This window comes from Hemitrygon akajei, chromosome 6, assembly GCF_048418815.1.
Source record: "Hemitrygon akajei chromosome 6, sHemAka1.3, whole genome shotgun sequence".
NCBI classification, from domain to species: Eukaryota; Metazoa; Chordata; class Chondrichthyes; order Myliobatiformes; family Dasyatidae; genus Hemitrygon; species Hemitrygon akajei.
The window spans coordinates 7,153,243-7,175,227 of NC_133129.1; the positions used below are offsets into that span (position 1 = coordinate 7,153,243).

At 44.1% G+C, this 21,985-nt stretch overlaps 1 protein-coding gene across 7 annotated transcripts in view; it reads left to right on the forward strand.

The window, feature by feature from the left end:
* Positions 1-21,037, forward strand: part of LOC140728834 (nipped-B-like protein) — a 499,555-nt gene extending 478,518 nt beyond the window's left edge. For all 7 annotated transcript variants that reach the window (XM_073047823.1, XM_073047821.1, XM_073047826.1 and 4 more), the window contains 2 exons: positions 18,531-18,716; positions 20,030-21,037. In XM_073047823.1, the coding sequence (XP_072903924.1) occupies positions 18,531-18,716; positions 20,030-20,395 (552 nt within the window). In that variant the 3' untranslated portion in view covers positions 20,396-21,037. The remainder of the gene's footprint in view (positions 1-18,530; positions 18,717-20,029) is intronic.
* The last annotated feature ends 948 nt before the right edge of the window (positions 21,038-21,985 follow it).

Genomic DNA, 21,985 nt, shown 5'->3' on the forward strand with positions numbered 1-21,985 from the left:
TTCCCTCCTCTAAATCATTAATATATATTGTAAACAACTGGGGTCCCAGCACTGAGCCTTGTAGTACCCCACTAGTCACTGCCTGCCATTCTGAAAAGGTCCCATTTACTCCCACTCTTTGCTTCCTGTCTGCCAACCAATTCTCTATCCACATCAATACCATACCCCCAATACCGTGTGCTTTAAGTTTGCACACTAATCTGTGTGGGACCTTGTCAAAAGCCTTTTGAAAATCTAAATATACCACATCCACTGGCTCCCCCCTATCCACTTTACTAGTTACATCTTCAAAATATTCTATAAGATTCGTCAGACATGATTTTCCTTTCACAAATCCATGCTGACTTTGTCCGATGATTTCACCTCTTTCCAAATGTGCTGTTATCACATCGTTGCTAACCGACTCTAGCATTTTCCCCACCACCGATGTCAGACTAACCGGTCTATAATTCCCCGGTTTCTCTCTCCCTCCTTTTTTAAAAAATGGGGTTACATTAGCCACCCTCCAATCCTCAGGAACTAATCCAGAATCTAAGGAGTTTTGAAAAATTATCACTAATGCATCCACTATTTCTTGGGCTACTTCCTTAAGCACTCTGGGATGCAGTCCATCTGGCCCTGGGGATTTATCTGCCTTTAATCCCTTCAATTTACCTAACACCACTTCCCTACTAACATGTATTTCCCTCAGTTCCTCCATCTCACTAGACCCTCGGTCCCTTACTATTTCCGGAAGATTATTTATGTCCTCCTTAGTGAAGACAGAACCAAAGTAGTTATTCAATTGGTCTGCCATGTCTTTGTTCCTGTTTCTGACTGTAAGGGACCTACATTTGTCTTGACCAATCTTTTTCTTTTCACATATCTATAAAAGCTTTTACAGTCAGTTTTTATGTTCCCTGCCAGCTTTCTCTCATAATCTTTTTTCCCTTTCCTAATTAAGCCCTTTGTCCTCCTCTGCTGGTCTCTGAATTTCTCCAAGTCCTCAGGTGTGCCACTTTTTTTTTGCTAATTTATATATTTCTTCTTTGGACTTGATACTATCCCTAATTTCCCTTGTCAGCCACGGGTGCACTACCTTCCCTGGTTTATTCTTTTGCCAAACTGGGATGAACAATTGTTGTAGTTCATCCATGCGATCTTTAAATGCTTGCAGTTACATATCCACCGTCAACCCTTTAAGTATCATTTGCCAGTCTCTTAGCTAATTCACGTCTCATACCTTCAAAGTTACCCTTCTTTAAGTTCAGAACCTTTGTTTCTGAATTAACTATTGTCACTCTCCATCTTAATGAAGAATTCCACCATATTATGGTCACTCTTACCCAAGGGGCCTCGCACGACAAGATTGCTAACTAACCCTTCCTCATTGCTCAATACCCAATCTAGAATGGCCTGCTCTCTAGTTGGTTCCTCGACATGTTGGTTCAGAAAACCATCCCGCATACATTCCAAGAAATCCTCTTCCTCAGCACCCTTACCAATTTGGTTCACCCAATCTATATGTGGATTGAAGTCACCTTAATGCTAATGACCAGCCACCAGATGTCAAGCAGCTTACTACTACCTCGCTGAACAAAATCATATTCAAACCTAAAGACATCAGGAGAATTATGCAACAGCCTCAGCCCAATAAAGCATCTGGCCCTGACCAGATTCCATCTAGGGTCTTAAAGGAATGCAGTGTAGAACTTGCAAGTCCTCTCTGCTGCCTCTTATAGTTATGCTTCTCAAGTGGTGTATTCCCAGAACAGTGGAAAATAGCGTCAGTAACACCAGTACACAAGCGGAATTCCAGAGCTGATCCTAAATGGTAAATGGTAGGACATTGAAGAATGCAGTAGAACAGAGTGATCTAGGAATAATGGTGCACAGTTCCCTGAAGGTGGAATCTCATGTGGATAGAGTGGTGAAGAAAGTTTTTGGTATGCTGGCCTTTATAAATCAGAGCATTGAGTATAGGAGTTGGGATGTAATGTTAAAATTGTACAAGGCATTTGTAAGGCCAAATTTGGAGTCTTGTGTACAGTTCTGGTCACTGAATTATAGGAAAGATGTCAACAAAATAGAGAGAGTACAGAGGAGAGATGCTAGAATGTTACCTGGGTTTCAGCACCTAAGTTACAGAGAATGATTGAACAAGTTAGGTCTTTATTCTTTGGAGCATAGAAGATTGAGGGGGGACTTGATAGAGGTATTTAAAATTATGAGGGGGATAGATAGGCTTTTTCCATTGAGAGTAGAGGAGAGTCAAACAAGAGGACATGAGTTGAGAGTTAGGGGGCAAAAATTGAGGGGGAACTTCTTTACTCAGAGTGGTAGCTGTGTGGAACGAGCTTCCAGTAGAAGTGCTAGAGGCAGGTTCGATATTGGCCATTCCGGCCCTCCTAGTCCGTGCCGAACTCTTAATCTCACCTAGTCCCACCTACCTGCACTCAGCCCATAACCCTCCACTCCTTTCCTGTCCATATACCTATCCAATTTTACCTTAAATGACACAACTGAACTGGCCTCTACTACTTCTACAGGAAGCTCATTCCACACAGCTATCACTCTCTGAGTAAAGAAATACCCCTCGTGTTTCCCTTAAACTTTTGCCCCCTAACTCTCAAATCATGTCCTCTCATTTGAATAAACGAGGTGGTCATGACTCCTGTATTTCTACTGTTTTTTTACTGTTTCTTAATTGTACATATGATTTGTTTATATTCTATCGCTGAGCAGCAGTGAACCATCTGATTGGCCTATCAGAGTTCTCTTTGGGAACTAGTTGACTTGATCAGCGTTTCTGATCTGGATTTTTAAAAAAGCTTGATTTCGATGTTTAAGAGAAGTTTGAAGAAGTTCATGGATGGGTATGGAAGGCTATGGTCCCGGTGTAGATGGATGGGAGTAGGACTGGATGGGCCAAAAGGCCTGTTTCTGTGCTGCACTTTTCTATGACTCAATGTTCCGTTCAGTGAAGGTCATTAATGATGGATGCTGGCTTCTCAAGGCAGTAGTAAAGATGTTGTTTACAAATTGCAACTGGAGACAGAAAATGCATGTCAAAAGGGCAGTGTTAAAATAGTCATGGGGGATTTCAATATGCAGATAGTTTGGGAACATCAGATTGGTGTTGAATAGAACATAGAAAACCTACAGCACAATACAGGCCCTTGGACCCACAATGCTGTGCCAAACATGTACGTACTTTAGAAATTACCTAGGGTTATCCATAGCCCTCTATTTTCCTAAGTTCCTATCCAGGAGTCTCTTAAAATACCCTATCGTAACTGCCTCCACCACCGTTCCCGGCAGCCCATTCCACACACTCACCACTCTCTGTGTAAAATACTCTGTACCTACTTCCATCCACAAGAGGGTACCAAAGTTTTTTCAGATATATAAAGAGTAAAAGAGACTAGAGTAGATCTTGGACCACTGGAAAGTGATGTTGGAGAGGTAGTAATGGGGGACAAGGAAATGACAGGTGAACTGAATAAATATGTTGCATCAGTCTTCACTGTGTGGAAGACACAAGCAATATGCTGGAAGTTGGAGTGTGTCAGGAAGCAGAAGTGGGTGAAGTTGCCAGTACTAGGGAGAAGGTTGTTGGGAAACTGAAAGGTCTGAAGATAGATGAGTCACCTGGACCAGATGGCTTTTTACTGCGGCTCAGATGCAGGGAATGTGTATGTTGGTGCTAGAGCGCTACAGAAGTTGGGGATGAGGGAGTAGAAAAGGAGCAGATTTGGGGTAAGGCCTGTCTTTCTCAGTTGTATAGGTGCAGTAAGTATCAGCGTCAGAAACCTAAACTCAGCTGCAAATTAAAGGAAGGTGGGGTTAAGTGGAGTGGCCATTGTGAGAGTGTGCCAGTGATGGAGTAGGAAGGCTTTGGGTTAACAGGCTTCAGCGTGAAAAGGCAGTGGCACAGTTAAGAGGTAAGCTTTTTTTTTCTAGTACAGTGTAGTCAGGATGGAATATTCCTCCTGTCAGATGTTGCAATTCAGGAGACCTGTCTGTTTCCATGATGATTACATCTGCAGGAAGTGCACCCAACTTCAGTGTCAGACGGACCATGTCAAGGAGTTGGATATACTCAGGATTATTTGGGAGGCTGAAGATATTATAGACAAGACTTTTGAAGAGGTGGTCACACCCAGGGTGCAAGCTTTGGAGTAGATGGGTGACCACCAGGAGAGGTAAGGGGATTAAGAAGTCAGTGCAGGGTTCTGGTGTGGCCATTTCCTCCTTGGATACTGCTAGGGGAATGACCCATCAGAGCGCAGTAGCAGCAGCCAATCTGGTGCACTGTAGCTGGCTCTGAGGTTCAACAGTGAAGGGTAAAGTCAGGCAATGTGGTAGTTACAGGGGACTCGATAGTTAAGGGGACAGAAGGGAGATTCTGTGGATGCAAAAGGGGTACCAGGATGGCGTGTTGCCTCAATGCTAGGATCCAGGATGTATCAGAGTGGCTGCAGGATATTCTCAAGAGGGATTGTTACCAGCCAGAGGCCATGGTGCATTTTGACACCAGTGACATAGGCAGAAAAGGAGAAGAGGTCCTATGCAGTGAGTATATAGAGTTAGGAAAGAGGCTGAAGAGAAGGACCTCCAAATTAATAACCTCTGGATTACTCCCTGTGCCACAGGCTAGTGCACATAGAAAAAGTGATCAACAAGTGCAGCACAGAAATGGGCCCTTGGCCCATCTAGTCCATGCCAAAACCACTGAAACTGCCTACTCCCATTGACCTGCACCAAGACCATAGCCCTCCACACTCGTACTATCCATGTACCTATTCAAACTTCTCTTAAGTGTTGAAACTGAGATTACATGGATCACTTGGCAACTCATTCCACATTCTCAAGACCCTCTGAGTGAAGAATTTTCTCCTCATGTTAGAAACATAGAAAACCTACAGCACAATACAGGCCCTTCAGCCCACAATGCTATACCGAACATGTACTTACTTTAGATATTACCTAGGGCTACCCATAGTCCTCTATTTTTCTAAGCTCCATATACCTATCCAGGAGCCTCTTAAAAGACCCTATTGTATCTGCCTCCACCACCATTGCTGGTAGCCCATTCCACGCACTCACCACTAAAAAACTTACCTCGACATCTCCTCTGTACCTACTTCCAAGCACCTTAAAACTGTGCCCTTTCGTGTTAGCCATTTCAGCTCTGGAAAAAAGCCTCTGACTATCCACACAATCAACGCTTCTCATTATCTTATATACCTCTATCAGGTCACCTCTCATCCTCCGTCGCTCCGAGGAGAAAAGGCCGAGTTCACTCAACCTATTCTCATAAGGCATGCTCCCCAATCCAAGCAACATTCTTGTAAATCTCCTCTGCACCCTTTCTATGGTTTCCACATCCTTTCTATACTGAGGCAACCAGAACTGAGCACAGTACTCCAAGTGGGGTCTGACCAGAGTCCTATATAGCTGCAACATTACCTCTCGGCTCCTAAACTCAATCTCACGATTGATGAAGGCCAATGCACCATATGCCTTCTTAACCACACAGTCAACCTGCGCAGCAGCTTTGAGTGTCCTATGAACTTGGACCCCAAGATCCCTTTGATCCTCCACACTGCCAAGAGTCTTACCATTAATACTATATTCTGCCATCATATTTGACCTACCAAAATGAACCACCTCACACTTATCTGGGTTGAACTCCACCTGCCGCTTCTCAGCTCAGTTTTGCATCCTATCAATGTCCTGCCATAACCTCAGTAGACCATACCTCCATGACTTCCTCTTTTTCTGCAACCGTGACACTGTCCTTAATTAGTAATCCCCTGCTTCCATCTCTTTTGTCTCCCTCTGTTCTTTTTGAAACATATAAAACCTGGCACACTCAGCTGCCCTTCCTGCCCCTGAGACATCCAAGTCTCTGTAATGGCCACAATGTCACAGTTCCACATATTACCTCATGCTCTAAGTTCTTCTGCCTTGTTTATGATACTCCTTGCTTTAAAATAGATACATCTCAAACATCAGGCTGAGTCCATCTTTGCTCTAACATCTGCCTATCCTTCCTCACAAAGTCCCTACATACTGTCACTACTTGTGCTCCAACCTCACTTCCCACCCCCCTGCAAATCTAGTTTAAGCCCTTCCTAATAGAATTAGCACACCTGCCCAGGATATTCTCATAGGCAACTTTGTTAGAGCTGTTGAGGAGGGTTTAAACTAATTTGGCACTGGAGTGCAGGGACTCAGGATATGACGGATGTAAAAAAGCAAAGATAGCGTGCAGTCAGACTGTCAGGAAGGGCAGGCAGACAATAGGACATAACTGCAGCCAGCAGGATGAGTATCAGTACATTTGGGATGCAGAATCAAAAAGGGTAGCAAATGCAGCACTCAAAGTGTTGTATTTCAATGCATAGAGTATAAGAAACAAGGTGGATGAACTTGTTGCACTATTACAGATTGTCAGGTATGATGTTGCAGCCATCATTGAATCACAACTGAAAGATGATTGTCGTTAGGAGCTAAATGTCCACGTTGTATCAGAAAGATAGAAAAGTGGGTGGAGGGGTGGCATGGCAAATGAAAAACAATGTTGGAAAATGCATGGTCATGCACTTTGGTAGTAGAAATAAGTGTGCAGACTATTTCCTAAACGGGAAGAAAATCCAAAAATCTGAAATGCAAAGGCCCTTGTGCAGAGCAATGTAAAAGTTAACTTGCAGGTAGAGCCAGTGGTGAGGAATGCAAATACAATGTTAACATTCATTTCAAGAGGTGTAGAATGCAAGAGCAGGGATGTGATGCTGAGGCTCTATAAGGCACTGGTGAGGCTTTACATTGAGTATCGTGAACAGTTTTGGCTCCTCATCCAAGAAAAGATGTGCTGCCTTTGGGAGGGTTCAGAAGAGATTCACGAGGATGATTCTGGGAATAAAGGGGTTATCGTACGAGGAACATTTGATAGCTGTGGATCTGTACTCACTGGAATTTAGAAGCATGAAGAGGGATCTTATTGAAATCTTTCGTATGTTGGAAAGCCTAAACAGAGTAGATATGGAAAGGATGTTTCCCATGGTGAGAGAGTCTGGACAAGAAGGCACAACCTCAGGATAGAGGGGCATCCATTTAAAAGAGAGCAGAGAAATCTCTTTAACTAGTGAATTTGTGAAATTTATTACCACAGGCAGCTGTGAAGGCCAGCTCATTCAGTGTATTTAAGGCAGTGCTTGATAGGTTCTTGATTGGATGTGGCATAGGTTATGGGGAGAAGGCTGGGGAGTGGGGCTGAGAAGGGGGGGAAAGGGATCAGCCATGATTAAATGGTGGAGCAGACTCGATGGTCCAAATGACATAATTCTGCTTCTATGTCTTATGGTCTAAGTCACATCAGGCCCTGGGGACTTAACCACCTTAACACTCATTAGGAGGCCAAACGCTTCCTCCTCCTTGACCTCTAACATATTTATACACTCAGCACTGATTTCCTGGTCCTCCATACCCATTTCCTTGGTAAATACTGAAAGCAAAGTACTTATTAAGTACCTCCCTCACATTCTCTGCATCCAAACAAACGTTCCCTTTATCCTTTTCCATCCTCTCCCTAGTTATCCTCTTGCTCCTGATGTATGTACAGAATACATTGGGATTCATTCTAATCCTACTTGCCAAGGACTCTTAGCCCTCCTGGCTTTCCCAAATCCTCTTATTTCTTTTCTGGCTTCTTTATTCACCTCATGTGCTTCGTCTGAACCTGACTTCTGAAGATGTATTCCTTTTTTTCCTTGACTAAATTCATCCCCTCTCTGAACATCCAAAGATCTCTTATCTTTCCATCCCTGTCCTTCCTTCTAACAAGAACATACCTTTCATGTACACTGCACTTGATCGTAAACACCCTTCGTGTCTGATGTGGAATTGCCAGAGAAAAGGTGTTCCCAATTAACTCTTCTTAGTTGCTCATAATTTATCCTCCTCTAATTTAAAGCTCTCCCACAAATTGTGCCCCATCTAACCCCCTTAAACTAAGAAGGTGCCAGTTTATATAAGAAAAGTTGAAATCCCACATGACTACAACCCTATTGTTATAACATATTTTCTTAATCTGATTATACATCTGTTCCTCAACATCCCGGCGGCTATTGGGGGATCTGTAGTAGAACTCCATCAGAGTGATTGCACCTTCCTGTCCTGTGAGTTCTACCCAAATTGATTCACGTCTGACCTCTCCATGAAGTCTCCTCTGAGAGCAGCTGTGGTGTTGTCCCTGATTAGTAGTACACCCCCCCTCACACAGTCTTTTATACCTCCTCCTCTCATCTTTTCTAAAACTTTGAAAAGCTGGTACATTAATCACTCATTTCTGCCCCCCTCTCAACGAAGTTTCAGTAATGGCTACAACATCATAGTTCCATGTGCTGATCCATGCTCTAAGTTCATCACCCTTACCTATAATACTCACAGCATTAAAATAAACTATCCAACCCATCATACCTGTTATTTCGAAGTTGCCTTTCATTATTTGCCTGACATGTATCTTCTGGTCCGATTCTTCCCCTACTGACCTGGGGCTCCAGTTCACAAACCCCTGTGAACCTCTCCCAAGTAGCATTAGCAAATCTCCTGGCCAGGTTCACTTCCAGTTCAGGTGCTACCCATCCCTCTTGTATAGGTCACCCTTTCCCCAGAAAAGGCTCCAATGATACAAAAACTGGAAACCCTGCCCTTGCACCATCTTCTCAACCACTCATTCATCTGTGCAATCATCTCAAGGTAAATGCAAGCAGGCTTTTTCCGCTGAAGTTGAGTGGGACTCCAAGCAGTCATGGCTTAAGGGTGAGAAGTTTAAGCAGAACAATACTTGGAGCTATGATGGTGTCATTAGAGTCTTGAATGGCTCAGGGGCAGGAATGGTTAGTTAGAGTGCCAGGCTTTAGACGTTTCAGAAAGGACAGAGAGGGAGGCAAAAGAGGTGGGGGCATGGCACTGCTGTTCAGAGATAGAGTTACGGCTGCAGAAAAGGAGGAAGTCATGGAGGGATTGTCCACTGAGTCTCTGTGGGTAGAAGTTAGGAACAGGAAGAGGTCAATAACTACTGGGTTTTCTTTGTAGACCACCTAATAGTAACAGGGACATCGATGAGCAGATAGGGAGACAGATTCTAGAATGGTACAATAATAACAGGGTTGTTGTGATGGGGGATTTTAATTTTCCCAATATTGCTTGGCATCTCCCTAGAGTAGTGGTCACCAACCTTTTTAAGCCCAAGATCCCCTACCTCGGCCTTAGTGAAAGGCAAGATCGGCCCCAGATTGATTAGTTATACGCATGTGCAACGGAGCAGAAAAGACCAGAAGTAAAACCCCACAGCCCGGAAGTAGAAATAATGTATGAACACCAGGGGTCACCACTCTTTTTTTGCACCACGGACTGGTTTAATATTGACAATATTCTTGCGGACCGGCCGACGGGGGGGGGGGGGAGGTGGGGTGTTACACACGACCGAAATACAGCGATACTCAAAGCAGGTTCCTGATGTCCAGTCTATTCCACAATTTAGTTTATGTGGCTCTTAGCGCTTAGCTGCTGTCCCGCTTGCTCATGTTTTTTCCGCTGGAAAAAAACTCAACAGGTTTATCTTTAAGTGCAGGGTGCTTGGACTCAAGGTACCGAAGCAGTTTTGAGTGCTTCATTGCCTCATTAGACAGCCTCCTGCCTGCCCACCGCCAGACGCCTTGGCCAGTGTGGCTGTTCCCGTGCCAGGGCCGCGGCGGTCGCAGTCCGGAGGGAGAGAGCGAGGAGTGCAACGGTGCATGCCCGCCCCCCTTCTAGGATCTATCAGCCGACAAAAGTTTGGCCCAAGGGATGACTTTCAGTAAATCACAGCGAGGTAGCTGCTCTGCAACTTACGAAACTCTGAGCCCAAATAAGGTCGTCTGCAAATATTTTAGCACCGGGTTCCCCACAAATATTCGGTGTGGTAAACAGGTTTAGAGGCAGCGCCCATCTGTCCGCGCTCCAGGCCAGTAGCAACGGCACTTCTCACCGGCTGTGCGAGGCGGCTGGTTACCCGAGGCCAACCAGTGATCCCTGGCGCGAGGGTGTCACTGCGTTTAGGCGACTGATGACCTCGCATGTGTTCAAGTTCAACAGTGGGCATGACAGGGAATGAGGAAAGATGCAGCTGACTTATATCGTTTCCTTGCGGCCCGGTGGTTGGGGACCAGTGCGTGGCAGGGGAGCTACACGCATGCGCACTGGGGAGAAAGAACGGAACTAAAACCCCACAACCCGGAAACAGTATTTGTGGGGGGGTTTTCGGGATCTACTGGGAAAGTCTCAAAGATCAACCAGTCAATCGCGATCGACAGGTTGGCGACCACTACCCTAGAGCAAGGGGTTTAGATGATGTGGAGTTTGTTAGGTGTGTTCAGGAAGGTTTTCTGACACAATATATAGATAAGCCTACAAGAGGAGAGGCTGTACTTGATCTGATATTGGCAAATGAACCTGATCAGGTGTCAGTGCATTTTGGAGATAGTGTTGACAATTCTATCTCCTTTACCATAGCATTGGAGAGGGATAGGAACAGACAAGTTAGAAAAGTGTTTAATTGGAGTAAGGGGAAATATGAAGATATCAGGCAGGAACTTGGAAGCATAAATTGGGAACAGATGTTCTCAGGGATATGTACAGCAGAAATGTAGCAAATGTTCAGGAGATATTTGTGTGGTGTTCTGCATAGGTATGCTCCAATGAGACAAGGAAGGATGGTAGGATACAGGAATCATGGTGTACAAAGGTTGTTGAAAATCTAGTCAAGAAGAAAAGCTTACAAAAGGTTCAAAAAAACTAGGTAATGTTAGAGATCATAAAGATTATAAGGCTAGCAGGAAGGAGCTTAAGAATGAAATTAGGAGAACCAAAAGGGACCATGAAAAGGCCTTGGCAAGCAGGATTAAGGAAAACCCCAAGGCATCCTACAAGTATGTGAAGAGCAAGAAGATAAGACATGAGTGAATAGGACCAATCAAGTGTGACCGTGGAGAAGTGTTTATGGAACCAGAGGAGACAGCAGGGGTACTTAATGAATACTTTGCTTCAGTATTCACTACGGAAAAGGATCTTGGCGATTGTAGGGATGACTTACAGCAGATTGAAAAGCTTAAGCATATAGACATTAAGAAAGAGGGATGTGCTGGAACTTTTGGAAAGCATCAAGTGGGATAAGTCTCTGGGACCGGATGAGATGTAACCCAGGCTACTGTGGGAGGCAAGGAAGGAGACAGCTGAGCCTCTGGCGATGATCTTTGTATCATCAATGGGGACGGGAGAGGTTCCGGAAGATTAGAGGGTTGCAGATGTTGTTACCTTATTCAAGAAAGGGAGTAGTGATAGCCCAGGAAATTATAGACCAGTGAGTCTTACTTCAGTGATTGGTAAGTTGATGGAAAAGATCTTGAGATGCAGGATTTATGAACATTTGGAGAGGCATAATATGATTAGGAATAGTCAGCATAACTTTGTCAAAGGCAGGTCAAGCCTTACGAGCCAGAATTAATTTTTTTGAGGATGTGTCTAAACACATTGAAGGTAGAGCAGTGGATCTAGTGTATATGGATTTCATCAAGACATTTGATAAAGTTCCCCATGCAAGGCTCCTTCAGAAAATAAGGTGGCCTGGAATCCAAAGAGACCTTGCTTTGTGGATCCAGAATTGGCTTGCCCACAGAAGGCAAAAGGTGTTGTAAATGGTTCATACTCTGCATGGAGATCGGTGACCAGTGGTGTTCTGCAAGGATTCTGGGACCTTTCCTGTTTCTGATTTTTATAAATGACCTGGATGTAGAAGTAGAAGGGTGGGTTAGTAAGTTTGCTGATGACACAAAAATTGGGGGTGTTGTGGATAGTCTGGAGGGTTGTCTGAGGTTACAGCAGGACATCAATAGGATGCAGAACGAGGCTGAGAAGTGGCAGATGGACATCTAAGTGTGAAGTGGTTCATTTTGGTAGGTCCAATTTGAAGAGAGAATATAATATAAATGGTAAGACTCTAGACAGTGTGGAGGATCTGAGAGATCTTGGGGTCCACGTCCATAGGACACTCGAAGCTGTTGCGCAGGTTGACAGTGTTGCTAAGATGGCATATGGTGTTTTGGCATTCATCAACCGTGTGATTGAGTTCAAGAGCCGTGAGGTAATGTTACAGCTATATAAGACCTTGGTCAGACTCCACTTGGAGTACTGTGCTCGGTTCTGGTTGCCTCACTACAGGAAGGATGTGGAAGCCATAGAAAGGGTGCAGAGGAGATTTATAAGGATGTTGCCTGGATTGGAGGGTGTACCTTATGAGAATAGGGTGAGTGTACTCAGCCTTCTCTTTGGAGCGACGGAGGATAGGAGGTGACCTGATGGAGATGTCCAAGATGATGAGGGGCATTGATCGTGTGGACAACAGTGGCTTTTTCCCAGAGCTGAAATGACTAACATGTGGAGACATAGTTTTAAGGTGTTTAGAAGTAGGTATTGGGGGGGGGGGGGGGGGTGTCAGAGGTAAGTTTTCCCACTCAGGAATGCACTGCCAGCGACAGTGGTAGATGTGAGTACAATACAGTCTTAAGAGAATAGAAACATAGAAAACCTGCAGCACAATACAGGCCCTTTGGCCCACAAAGCTGTGCCAAACATGTCCTTACCTGAGAAATTACCTAGGGTTACCCATAGCCCTCTATTTTTCTGAGTTCCATATACCTGTCCAGGATCCTATCATATCTGCCTCCACCACCATCGCCAGCAGCCCATTCCACACACTTACCACTCTCTGCGTAAAAGACTTACCCCTGACATCTCCTCTGTGCCTACTTCCAAGCACTTTAAAACTGTGCCCTCTCATGCTAGACATTTCAGCCCTGGGGAAAAAGCCTCTGACTATCCACACAATCAATGTCTCTCATCATTTTATACACCTCTATCAGATCACCTCTCATCCTCCGTTGCTCTAAGGAGAAAAGGCCGAGTTCACTCAACCTATTCTCATAAGGCATGCTTCCCAATCCAGGCAACATCCTTGTAAATCTCCTCTGCACCCTTTCTATGGTTTCCATTGCCTTCCTATAGTAAGGCAACCAGAACTGAGCACAGTACTCCAAGTGGGGTCTGACCAGGGTCCTCTATAGCTGCAACATTATCTCTCAACTCCTAAGCTCAATCCCACTATTGATGAAGACCATTGCACAGTATGCCTTCTTAACCACACAGTCAACCTGCGCAGCGCTTTGAGTGTCCTATGGACTTGGACCCCAAGATCCCTCTGATCCACCACACTGCCAAGAGTCTTACCATTAATACTATATTCTGTCATATTTGACCTACCAAAATGAACCATCTCATGCTTATCTGGGTTGAACTCCATCTGCCACTTCTCAGCCCAGTTTTGCATCCTGTCTATATCCCACTGTAACCTCTGAATCTTAGCCATTTGAGCCCTGGGAAAAAGCTGACTCTCCTCACAAATCTCAGATAGGTACACGGAGCTTAGAGGGCTATGCAGTAGGGTAATTCTAGGCCACTTCTAGATTAGGTTACTTGGTCAGCACAACATTGTGGGCTAAAGAGCCTGCAATGTGCTGTAAATTACTATGTTCTATTATTGGTTCCCCTTGGGTTCAGGTGCAGCCTGTCACTTTGAACAGGTCATACCTCCACAATAAGAGATCCCAATGATCCATGAACCTGAAGCCCTGCCCCCTGAACCAGCTTCTTAGCCATGCATTAATTTGCTAAATCATCCTGTTTCTACCCTCACTGGTGCGTGGCACAGGCAGCAATCCAGAAATAGATAGATAGATACTTTATTCATCCCCATGGGGAAATTCAACTTTTTTCCAATGTCCCATACACTTGTTGTAGCAAAACTAATTACATACAATACTTAACTCAGTAAAAAAAAAATATGATATGCATCTAAATCACTATCTCAAAAAGCATTAATAATAGCTTTTAAAAAGTTCTTAAGTCCTGGCGGTAGAATTGTAAAGCCTAATGGCATTGGGGAGTATTGACCTCTTCATCCTGTCTGAGGAGCATTGCATCGATAGTAACCTGTCGCTGAAACTGCTTCTCTGTCTCTGGATGGTGCTATGTAGAGGATGTTCAGAGTTATCCATAATTGACCGTAGCCTACTCAGCGCCCTTCGCTCAGCTACCGATGTTAAACTCTCCAGTACTTTGCCCACGACAGAGCCCGCCTTCCTTACCAGCTTATTAAGACGTGAGGCGTCCCTCTTCTTAATGCTTCCTCCCCAACACGCCACCACAAAGAAGAGGGCGCTCTCCACAACTGACCTATAGAACATCTTCAGCATCTCACTACAGACATTGAATGACGCCAACCTTCTTAGGAAGTACAGTCGACTCTGTGCCTTCCTGCACAAGGCATCTGTGTTGGCAGTCCAGTCTAGCTTCCCAGGAGGTCCTGCTTCTCAGGTTTCTGCCTAGCTCTCTAAATTTTCTTTTCAAGACCTTTTCGCTTTTCTTTCCTGTGTCATTGGTACCAATAGGCTGCTTCCCCTCCCTCTCCAAAATGTTGTGGATGAAATCTGAGACATCCCTGACCCCAGCACCTAGGAGGCAACATGCCATCCAGGTATCCTGTTCAAGTCCACAGAATCCCCTGTCTGTTCATCTCACTATTTGAGTCCCTTATCACAACCGCTCCCTTCTTTTCCCTCTTTCCCTTCTACACCACAGACCTGTGCTCAGTGCCAGTAATCAGGTCTCCGTGGTATTCCCTTGGAAGGTCATCACCCACAACAGTATCCAAAACGGCACACTTGTTTCTGAGGGGAATGGCCACAGTGGTGCTCTGCGCTTACCGCCTATTCGCATTTCCATTTCTCCTGACAGTCACCCAGCTACTCGTCTCCTGCAACTTCAGGGTGACTCCTTCTCTGTAACTGATCGATTATCTCCTCAAGATCATCCAGCTGATGCTCTAGATCCCTAACACGGTCTTCAAGGAGCTGCAGCTAGATGGACTTCATGCAGATGTAGTTTGTTGGGAGACTGTGGGTCTCCCAGGACTCCAAAGTCCGGCATGAAGAACACATAGCCGTCATTAACTACACTAGATACGTTAAGAGAAAACAAAAAGGGAACCTTAACAGAAGCTTACCCAGAGCCAACGCTTCTTTTGAACTGAAGCCTGCTTTGAGCCAACGTCTGACACTCTCCTCTCACCACTGGCCTCCTCCTGCTCCTCTCAACAATGGCCGCCCTGCTTGTCCCTTCTTTATTTTTAAACAAGCTTCGCTGACCTGCAGGTAACATCGTCACAGTGCCCTGCTGTTGCCACCGATTGGGCTGTTGGATTTATCCCAGGTTATTAAAGGAGACAAGACAAGATTGCTGGGGCATTGACCAGTATCTTTGTGTCCTCTGTAGCCACAGGCAAGGTCCTTGAGGGGCTAATGTTGTACCTCTATTTAAGAAGGGAACAAGGGAAAATTATGTGAAGTATAAATGAGTGAGTTTTACGTCAGTTGTAGGGAAATTGCTAGAGAATATTCTTGGGAATAGGATATATGACCGTTTGGAAACCCATGGCCTAACTAGGGAGCACCAGCATAGCCTTCTGTGGAGCAGGTTATGTCTTACCAACATAATTGAGATGGATAGGTTAGTTAGTTTGCGAATGGTACCAAAATTGGCGGAGTTGTGGATAGTGTGGAAGACTGGCAAAGAATACAATGTGATAAAGATCATTTGCAGATATGAGTAAAGAAATGCAAGATGGAGTTTTACCCGATAATATGAGGTGTTGCACCTCAGTAGGGCAAATGCAAGGAGACAGTGCACTGTTGAGGACAAGATCTTTAACATTGTTGCTGAACAGAGAGATCCTGGGATCCAAGTTCATGGCTCCTTGAAAGTGACTACACAGGTCGATAAGATTGATAGGAACGTTTACGGAATGCTTACTTTAGTCAATGTATTGAGTTCAAAAGCCAAGAGGTTATGTTACAGGTCTATAAAAGTCTGGTGAGGCCACATCTGGAGTATTGTGTACAGTTCTAGTCACTCCACTATTGGAAGGATGTTGAGGCTTTGGAGAGGGTGCAGAAGAGGCTAACTAGGATGCTGCCTGCTCTAGAAGACATGTGCAATCTATCATGAGAGACTTGTATTGTTTTCTGTGGCTGAGGGAAGACCTAATGAGGTTTATAAGATTAAGAGGCATAGATAGAGTAGACAGTGAGTATGTGTTTCCCAGGTTTAAAATATCTAATACCAGAGGGCATGCATTTAAGATGAGAGGGGAAAGGTTCAAGGGGGATGTGTGGGTAAGTTTTTTTTTTACTCAGAGTCATGGATGTCTGGAATGTGCTGCCGGGCAAATACATTAGAGACTTTTAAGCGACATTTGGATAGACTTATGGATGTAAGGAAGATGGAGGGATATGAACATTGTGTAACTAGGAGGGATTAGTATTTTTGATTTCCTTTTAATACAGTTTGATAGAACATTGTGGGCAGACTGGTCTGTTCCTGTGTTGTGCTGTTGTTTGTTTACAGCCCAGGTGGCTGAAGAGATTGTAGAGGCATTACTAATGATTTTCCAAGACTCCATTGATTCTAGCATGGTTCCAGAGGACTGTAAAATGCAAATGTCTCCTCACTCTTCAAGGGTGGAGAGAGGCAGAAGAAAGGAAATTATAGGCCAATTAGTAGTTAGGAAGATTTTGGAGTCAAATGTTATGGATGTGTTTTTGGGGTACTTTGAGGCACATGATAAGTAGGCCATAGTCGGCCTGGCTTCCTCAAGGGAAAACCTTGCCTGACAAATCTGTTGGAATTCTTTGAAGAAATAACAGGATAGACAAAGGAGAATCAGTGGATGTTGCATACTTGGATTTTCAGAAGAGCTTTCACAAGGTGCCACACATAAGGCTGCTTAACAAGCTATAAGCCCATGGTATTACAGGAAAGATGCGAGAATGGATAGAGCATTGACTGATTGGCAGGAGGTAAAGAGTGGAAATAAAGGAAACCATTTCTGGTTGGCTGCCGATGACTAGTGGTGTTCCACAGGGGTTTGTGTTGAGACTGTTTCTTATTACGTTATATGTCAGTAGTCTGGATTACAGATTGGATGGCTTTCTGACCAAGTTTGCGGATGGTAAAAATATAGGTGGTGGGGCAAGTAGTTTTGAGGAAGTAGGTAGGCTTCAGAAGGACTTAGATTAGGAGAATGGGCAAAGAAGTGGCAGATGGTAAGAGTGTATAGTCATGCAATTTGTTAGAAGATATAAAAGTGAAGGCTGTTTTCTAAATGGAGAGAAAATTCAAAACTGAGGTGCAAAGGGATTTGGGAGTCTTCATGCAGGATTCCTCAAAGGTTAATTTGCAGATTGAGTCAATGGTGAGGACATTAAATGCAGTGTTAGCATTTATTTCAAGAGGACTCGAATACAAAAGCAAGTATGTGATGCTGAGGATTTATAAAGCACTGGTGAGGCCTCACTTGGAGTATTGAGAGCTGTTTTAGGCCCCTTCTCTAAGGAAAGATGTGCTGACATTGAAGGTTCAAAGGAGGTTCATGAAAATAATTCCAGGATTAAATGGCTTGTCATATGGAGAGCTTTTGATAGCTCTGGGCCTGTATTCACTGGACTTTAGAAGAATGAAGGATGACCTCATTGAAACCTTTGGAATGTTGAAAGGCTTTGATAGAGTGGATGCGGAGAGGATGATTCCTATGGTGGAAGAGTCTAAGACCGGGGACACAGCCTCAGAATAGAGGGATGTACTTTTAGAATGGAGGTGAGGTGGAATTTCTGACATCAGAGAATGGTGAACCTGTGAAAGCAAGTCATTGGGTATGTTGCTGGGTTCTTGATTAGTCACAGCATGAAGAGAAAAGGGGAGAAGGGAGGAAGTTAGGGATGAGAAGGAAATTAGATCAGCCATGATGAAATGGCAGAGCAGATGCGATGAGCCAAATGGCCTAATTCTACTCATATTTTAAGGTCTATAACAATGTATCTCTCCACACTTTTCTGCATTGTGTGGGGAGGATGCTTCCTATAGTGGGAGAGTCTAGGACCAGAAGGCACAGCCTAATCATATAAAGACATTCCTTCAGAGCAAAGATGAGGAGGAATGTTATAGCCAGGGGGTGGTGAATCTGGAATTTATTGTCATGGAGGCCATGTCATTGGGTATATTCAAAGTGAAGGTTGATAAGTTCTTGATTATTAAGGGTGTCAAATGTTATGGAGGGAAGGCAGGAGAATGGGGTTGAGAGGGACATTGAGTTAGCCATGATAGAATGGCGTTTGAAGACTTGATGGTCTAAATATCCTAATTCTGGTCTGATGTCTCAAGGTCTTATTAAATTTCAGCTGCCTTGTGTCTGCCCAATAGCTTGCCTATGTCTGTCCACTTCAAGTTGGTTGCTGTCCTCCTGAAGTCAGGAGACTTTCAAAGATTTTCTGTGGAGCCAGACTCTGTTCATTGATTGGTGAGATATTCATTCATTTGTTCCTGGTGGCTTTCAGTTCAAAACACTGATGGAACATCTGGATCCGGATGAAGAGGATGAGGATGGAGAGGTGTCTGCCAGCACAGCTGCCCGAAACAAAGCCATCAATGCACTGTTGGGAGGCAGTAGCCCGAAAAACAATGCAGAGACAGATGAAGAGGAGAGTGATGGCGAGGAGCGAGTGGGTGGAGGCGTTTCAGGGGTAAGAGCAGGTTGCTGATGTTTGTTAACTTTAACAGCTAAAAATGGATTAATCCTTTTGAAATTAATTTCTGCTCATTCGCCTTTTTAAATTTACTCGCTTGTACTAAAGAAAACAGCAGTGACTCTAGGCCTGTCTAGAATCTGCAAGAATTAAACATCTGAAATTAAAGCAGGGAACTGATTAGTCCTCTGTCCCAGTTAGATGGGATGGCCATCTCTGATATTACCAGCCATTTCGCAGTGACTCACACTGGCTGTGTCCCCTACCATGGCTCCAGAGCTTTCTCCTTTGGTTTTGGTTGTACTTAAAATTTTGAACCTTCTATTGAAATGTAGTGGCACTAAGTTTGTTCATTGGTGTCTGTCCCCTTTAGTACTGTGGTGTAAAGCGCTTTTACCATCTTTATTCCTGATGCTAACCAAATTCATTGTCATAACTTTTTAAACTTCTATCAGATTCTTGCTTAGGCTCAGACACTCCAATGAACACAGTCCAAGCTCTCCTTATTGTTGGTACTCTCTAATCCAGACAGTATCCTGGTGAATACTTCTATACCCTCTCCAAAGGCAAAGTCCTGATCTCTGCGGCTCTTGCCCAATACTGTTATAATTAGTCTTTCAACAATTTAACATTTTACCCTGAGGTCCAGTCTTATCTTTACCCATAACCATCTGAAAACTTAAGAGTTATAATCACGGTTGCCAAAATACAAGTCTAGTGCGGCCTAGTCATTGTTTGGACTAACAAAATGGTGTCAAAGCAGGTCTGCTGAGCACACCAGACAAATTCTGCCCATCTAAGCTTCTGGCACTAAATCCCATTCAATATTGGGGAAGTTAAGTCTTCCACTATAGCAACCCTGTTTCTTTTTTGTATAATCTGGCTATTGGAAACTTCTAGTATTACCCCAAAATGTTTGCACCTTTCTTATTCCTGAGTTCTATGTTACCTCTGAGTGAGCCTTGCTGTATGTCCTCTGAGTGTAACTGTGACATTATCCCTGATCACTCATACAGTTCCTCCATTGAACATAAGAGGATGGCACAGGCACCCATCCTACCCTGATCCAGTACAATTTTATCACCCATTTCTGGAATTGACCCTGCCTGGAGTCCCTAGTGAACTGTCCATTATTCAGAGGCTCCTTTTTTTAATGCTTTCATCCATCTGTCATTGTTTGGGTGTACAGCTGTCATTCCCTTGCCATTGTCTTGTTGTACTGCTCTCATCTACAAGTGGTTACCTGTCATTGTCCGGTTGTACTGTTCTGATCCACACATGATTGCTTCTCTCTTTCAAATTCTTGCTAGGCCACCAGAAGATCGAAGCGACTGTCGGAAGCTGGGGACCCGGGCGCACAGATGCACGAGGCGGTGGAAGTGATGGATGTGATTGCCATTTGCTGTCCAAAGTATAAAGACAGGCCTCAGATTGCCAGAGTTGTGGAAAAGACTAGTAGTGGTTTCAGTGTACATTGGATGGCTGGTTCATATAGCGGTTCTTGGACAGAGGCCAAACGGAGAGAGGGCCGCAAGCTGGTGCCTTGGGTTGATAGTATCAAAGAGACGGACATCATTTACAAGAAAATAGCCCTGACAAGTGCAAATAAGCTGACTAACAAAGTTGTTCAGACTCTACGATCGCTGTATGCAGCAAAGGAAGGCTCTTCCTGCTAACATAACTAACACTGCAGCCAAACACAGCAGTGAGAAAGAATAAACTTGGGGCTAAAAGACCACATTCTGGCAACACTTACAAATCGGATGGTATCACAGTTGGAGTAACTCTGTACTGAGATCTGCACACACAGACAGATGGAAACAGGCGAAAGGAAGGAGCGATTGTCAGATACCATTTTCCTGTGGGAGCTTCCTTCGCTGTTGTACAGCCAAATCATCTTGATTGATTTTAAACTCCCACTGTATTATAGTTTAACAAAACAAAAATTGTTTATATCTTGGAAAAAGAATTCTGTTTAAAAATAAAAGTTAAGTGAATGTTGGAATTTAGTCTGTTAATGTTCTTAATAAAGTGTTCTTGGAGTTTAACCTAGCAGCGATGGCTTTCTTTAGTGTAGAAGTTCCAGAGAGAAGTTATTTTACAGGATGTACAATGCCAGACTGTGCTGGATATAATTTATTCTAATGAAAGCATGCAGTATCTGTGACCTGCACAGGACGAGATTTTATTTGATTTTTTTTGTTTTGTAAATGTAGATTTTAAATGTATTAGGGTCACTCGGGCAAAACAAGAAAAAGGGATCCCCAGCAAAAACAACTGGCGGAACAAATACTGCAATAAATTTTTTACCTCTCTTTGTTACCTGTCTGTTTCCAGTTGGTTGTGTTTTTCATGTCAAGTGGATGTGCTGGAGGTTTGCATTTCCTCAGTGCTGCTGAGAAATTCTGCCATAAAAACTGACCACTCAGGCTTGTTCATTAGCCTCCTTAATGAAAATCATTAAAACAATAGCCACTGACTGCACCAGACTGGAATCATTTTGGATTTAATAGGCAGTGGGTGAGGAAATTGGAACCTTTGCACATCTCACATTCTGAGCACAGTAGATGTTAATGTAATGTTTGCTTATCAGGCAGGGATGGTATCTCAGCAAGTCACGGCTCTGCCATTGTCAGAACCAGTGTGTTATTCTCAGTGCAGCTCTACCCAGCCACTAGCACACTGCTGCTGGACTGTTTCAGTATGGAGACCTTCCTCTCAACATAGAATTGTTACATTTCACGAGGCAATTCAATCCATCGTGACCCTACAGCTCCGTAGCAGAACTTTCTGCTGGTGCCACACCCAGCCCTTCTGCATAGCCTTGCATGTGTTTTCTCGTACATCCGAGCAACCATAAATCTCCTTTGAACACTCCCCAGTGCTCACACACTGATAATACCATAAGATATAGGAGCAGAAGTTGGCCATTTGGCCCATCGAGTCTGCTCTGCCAGTCAATCATGGGCTGATCCAATTATTTTAGTCATCTCCACTCCTCTGCCTTCACCCCGTACCTTTTGATGCCCTGGCTAATCCAGAACCTATCTCTCCCTTAAATACGCCCAAAGACTTGGCCTCCACAGCCACTCGTGGTAACAAATTCCACATATTTACCACCCTCTGACTAAAGTGGTTTCTCTGCATCTCAGTTCAAAATGGGTGTCCTTCAATCCTGAGGTCGTGCCCTCTTGTCCTAGAATCCCCTACCATGGGAATTAACTTTGCCATATCTAACCTGTTCAGGTCTTTTAACATTTGGAATG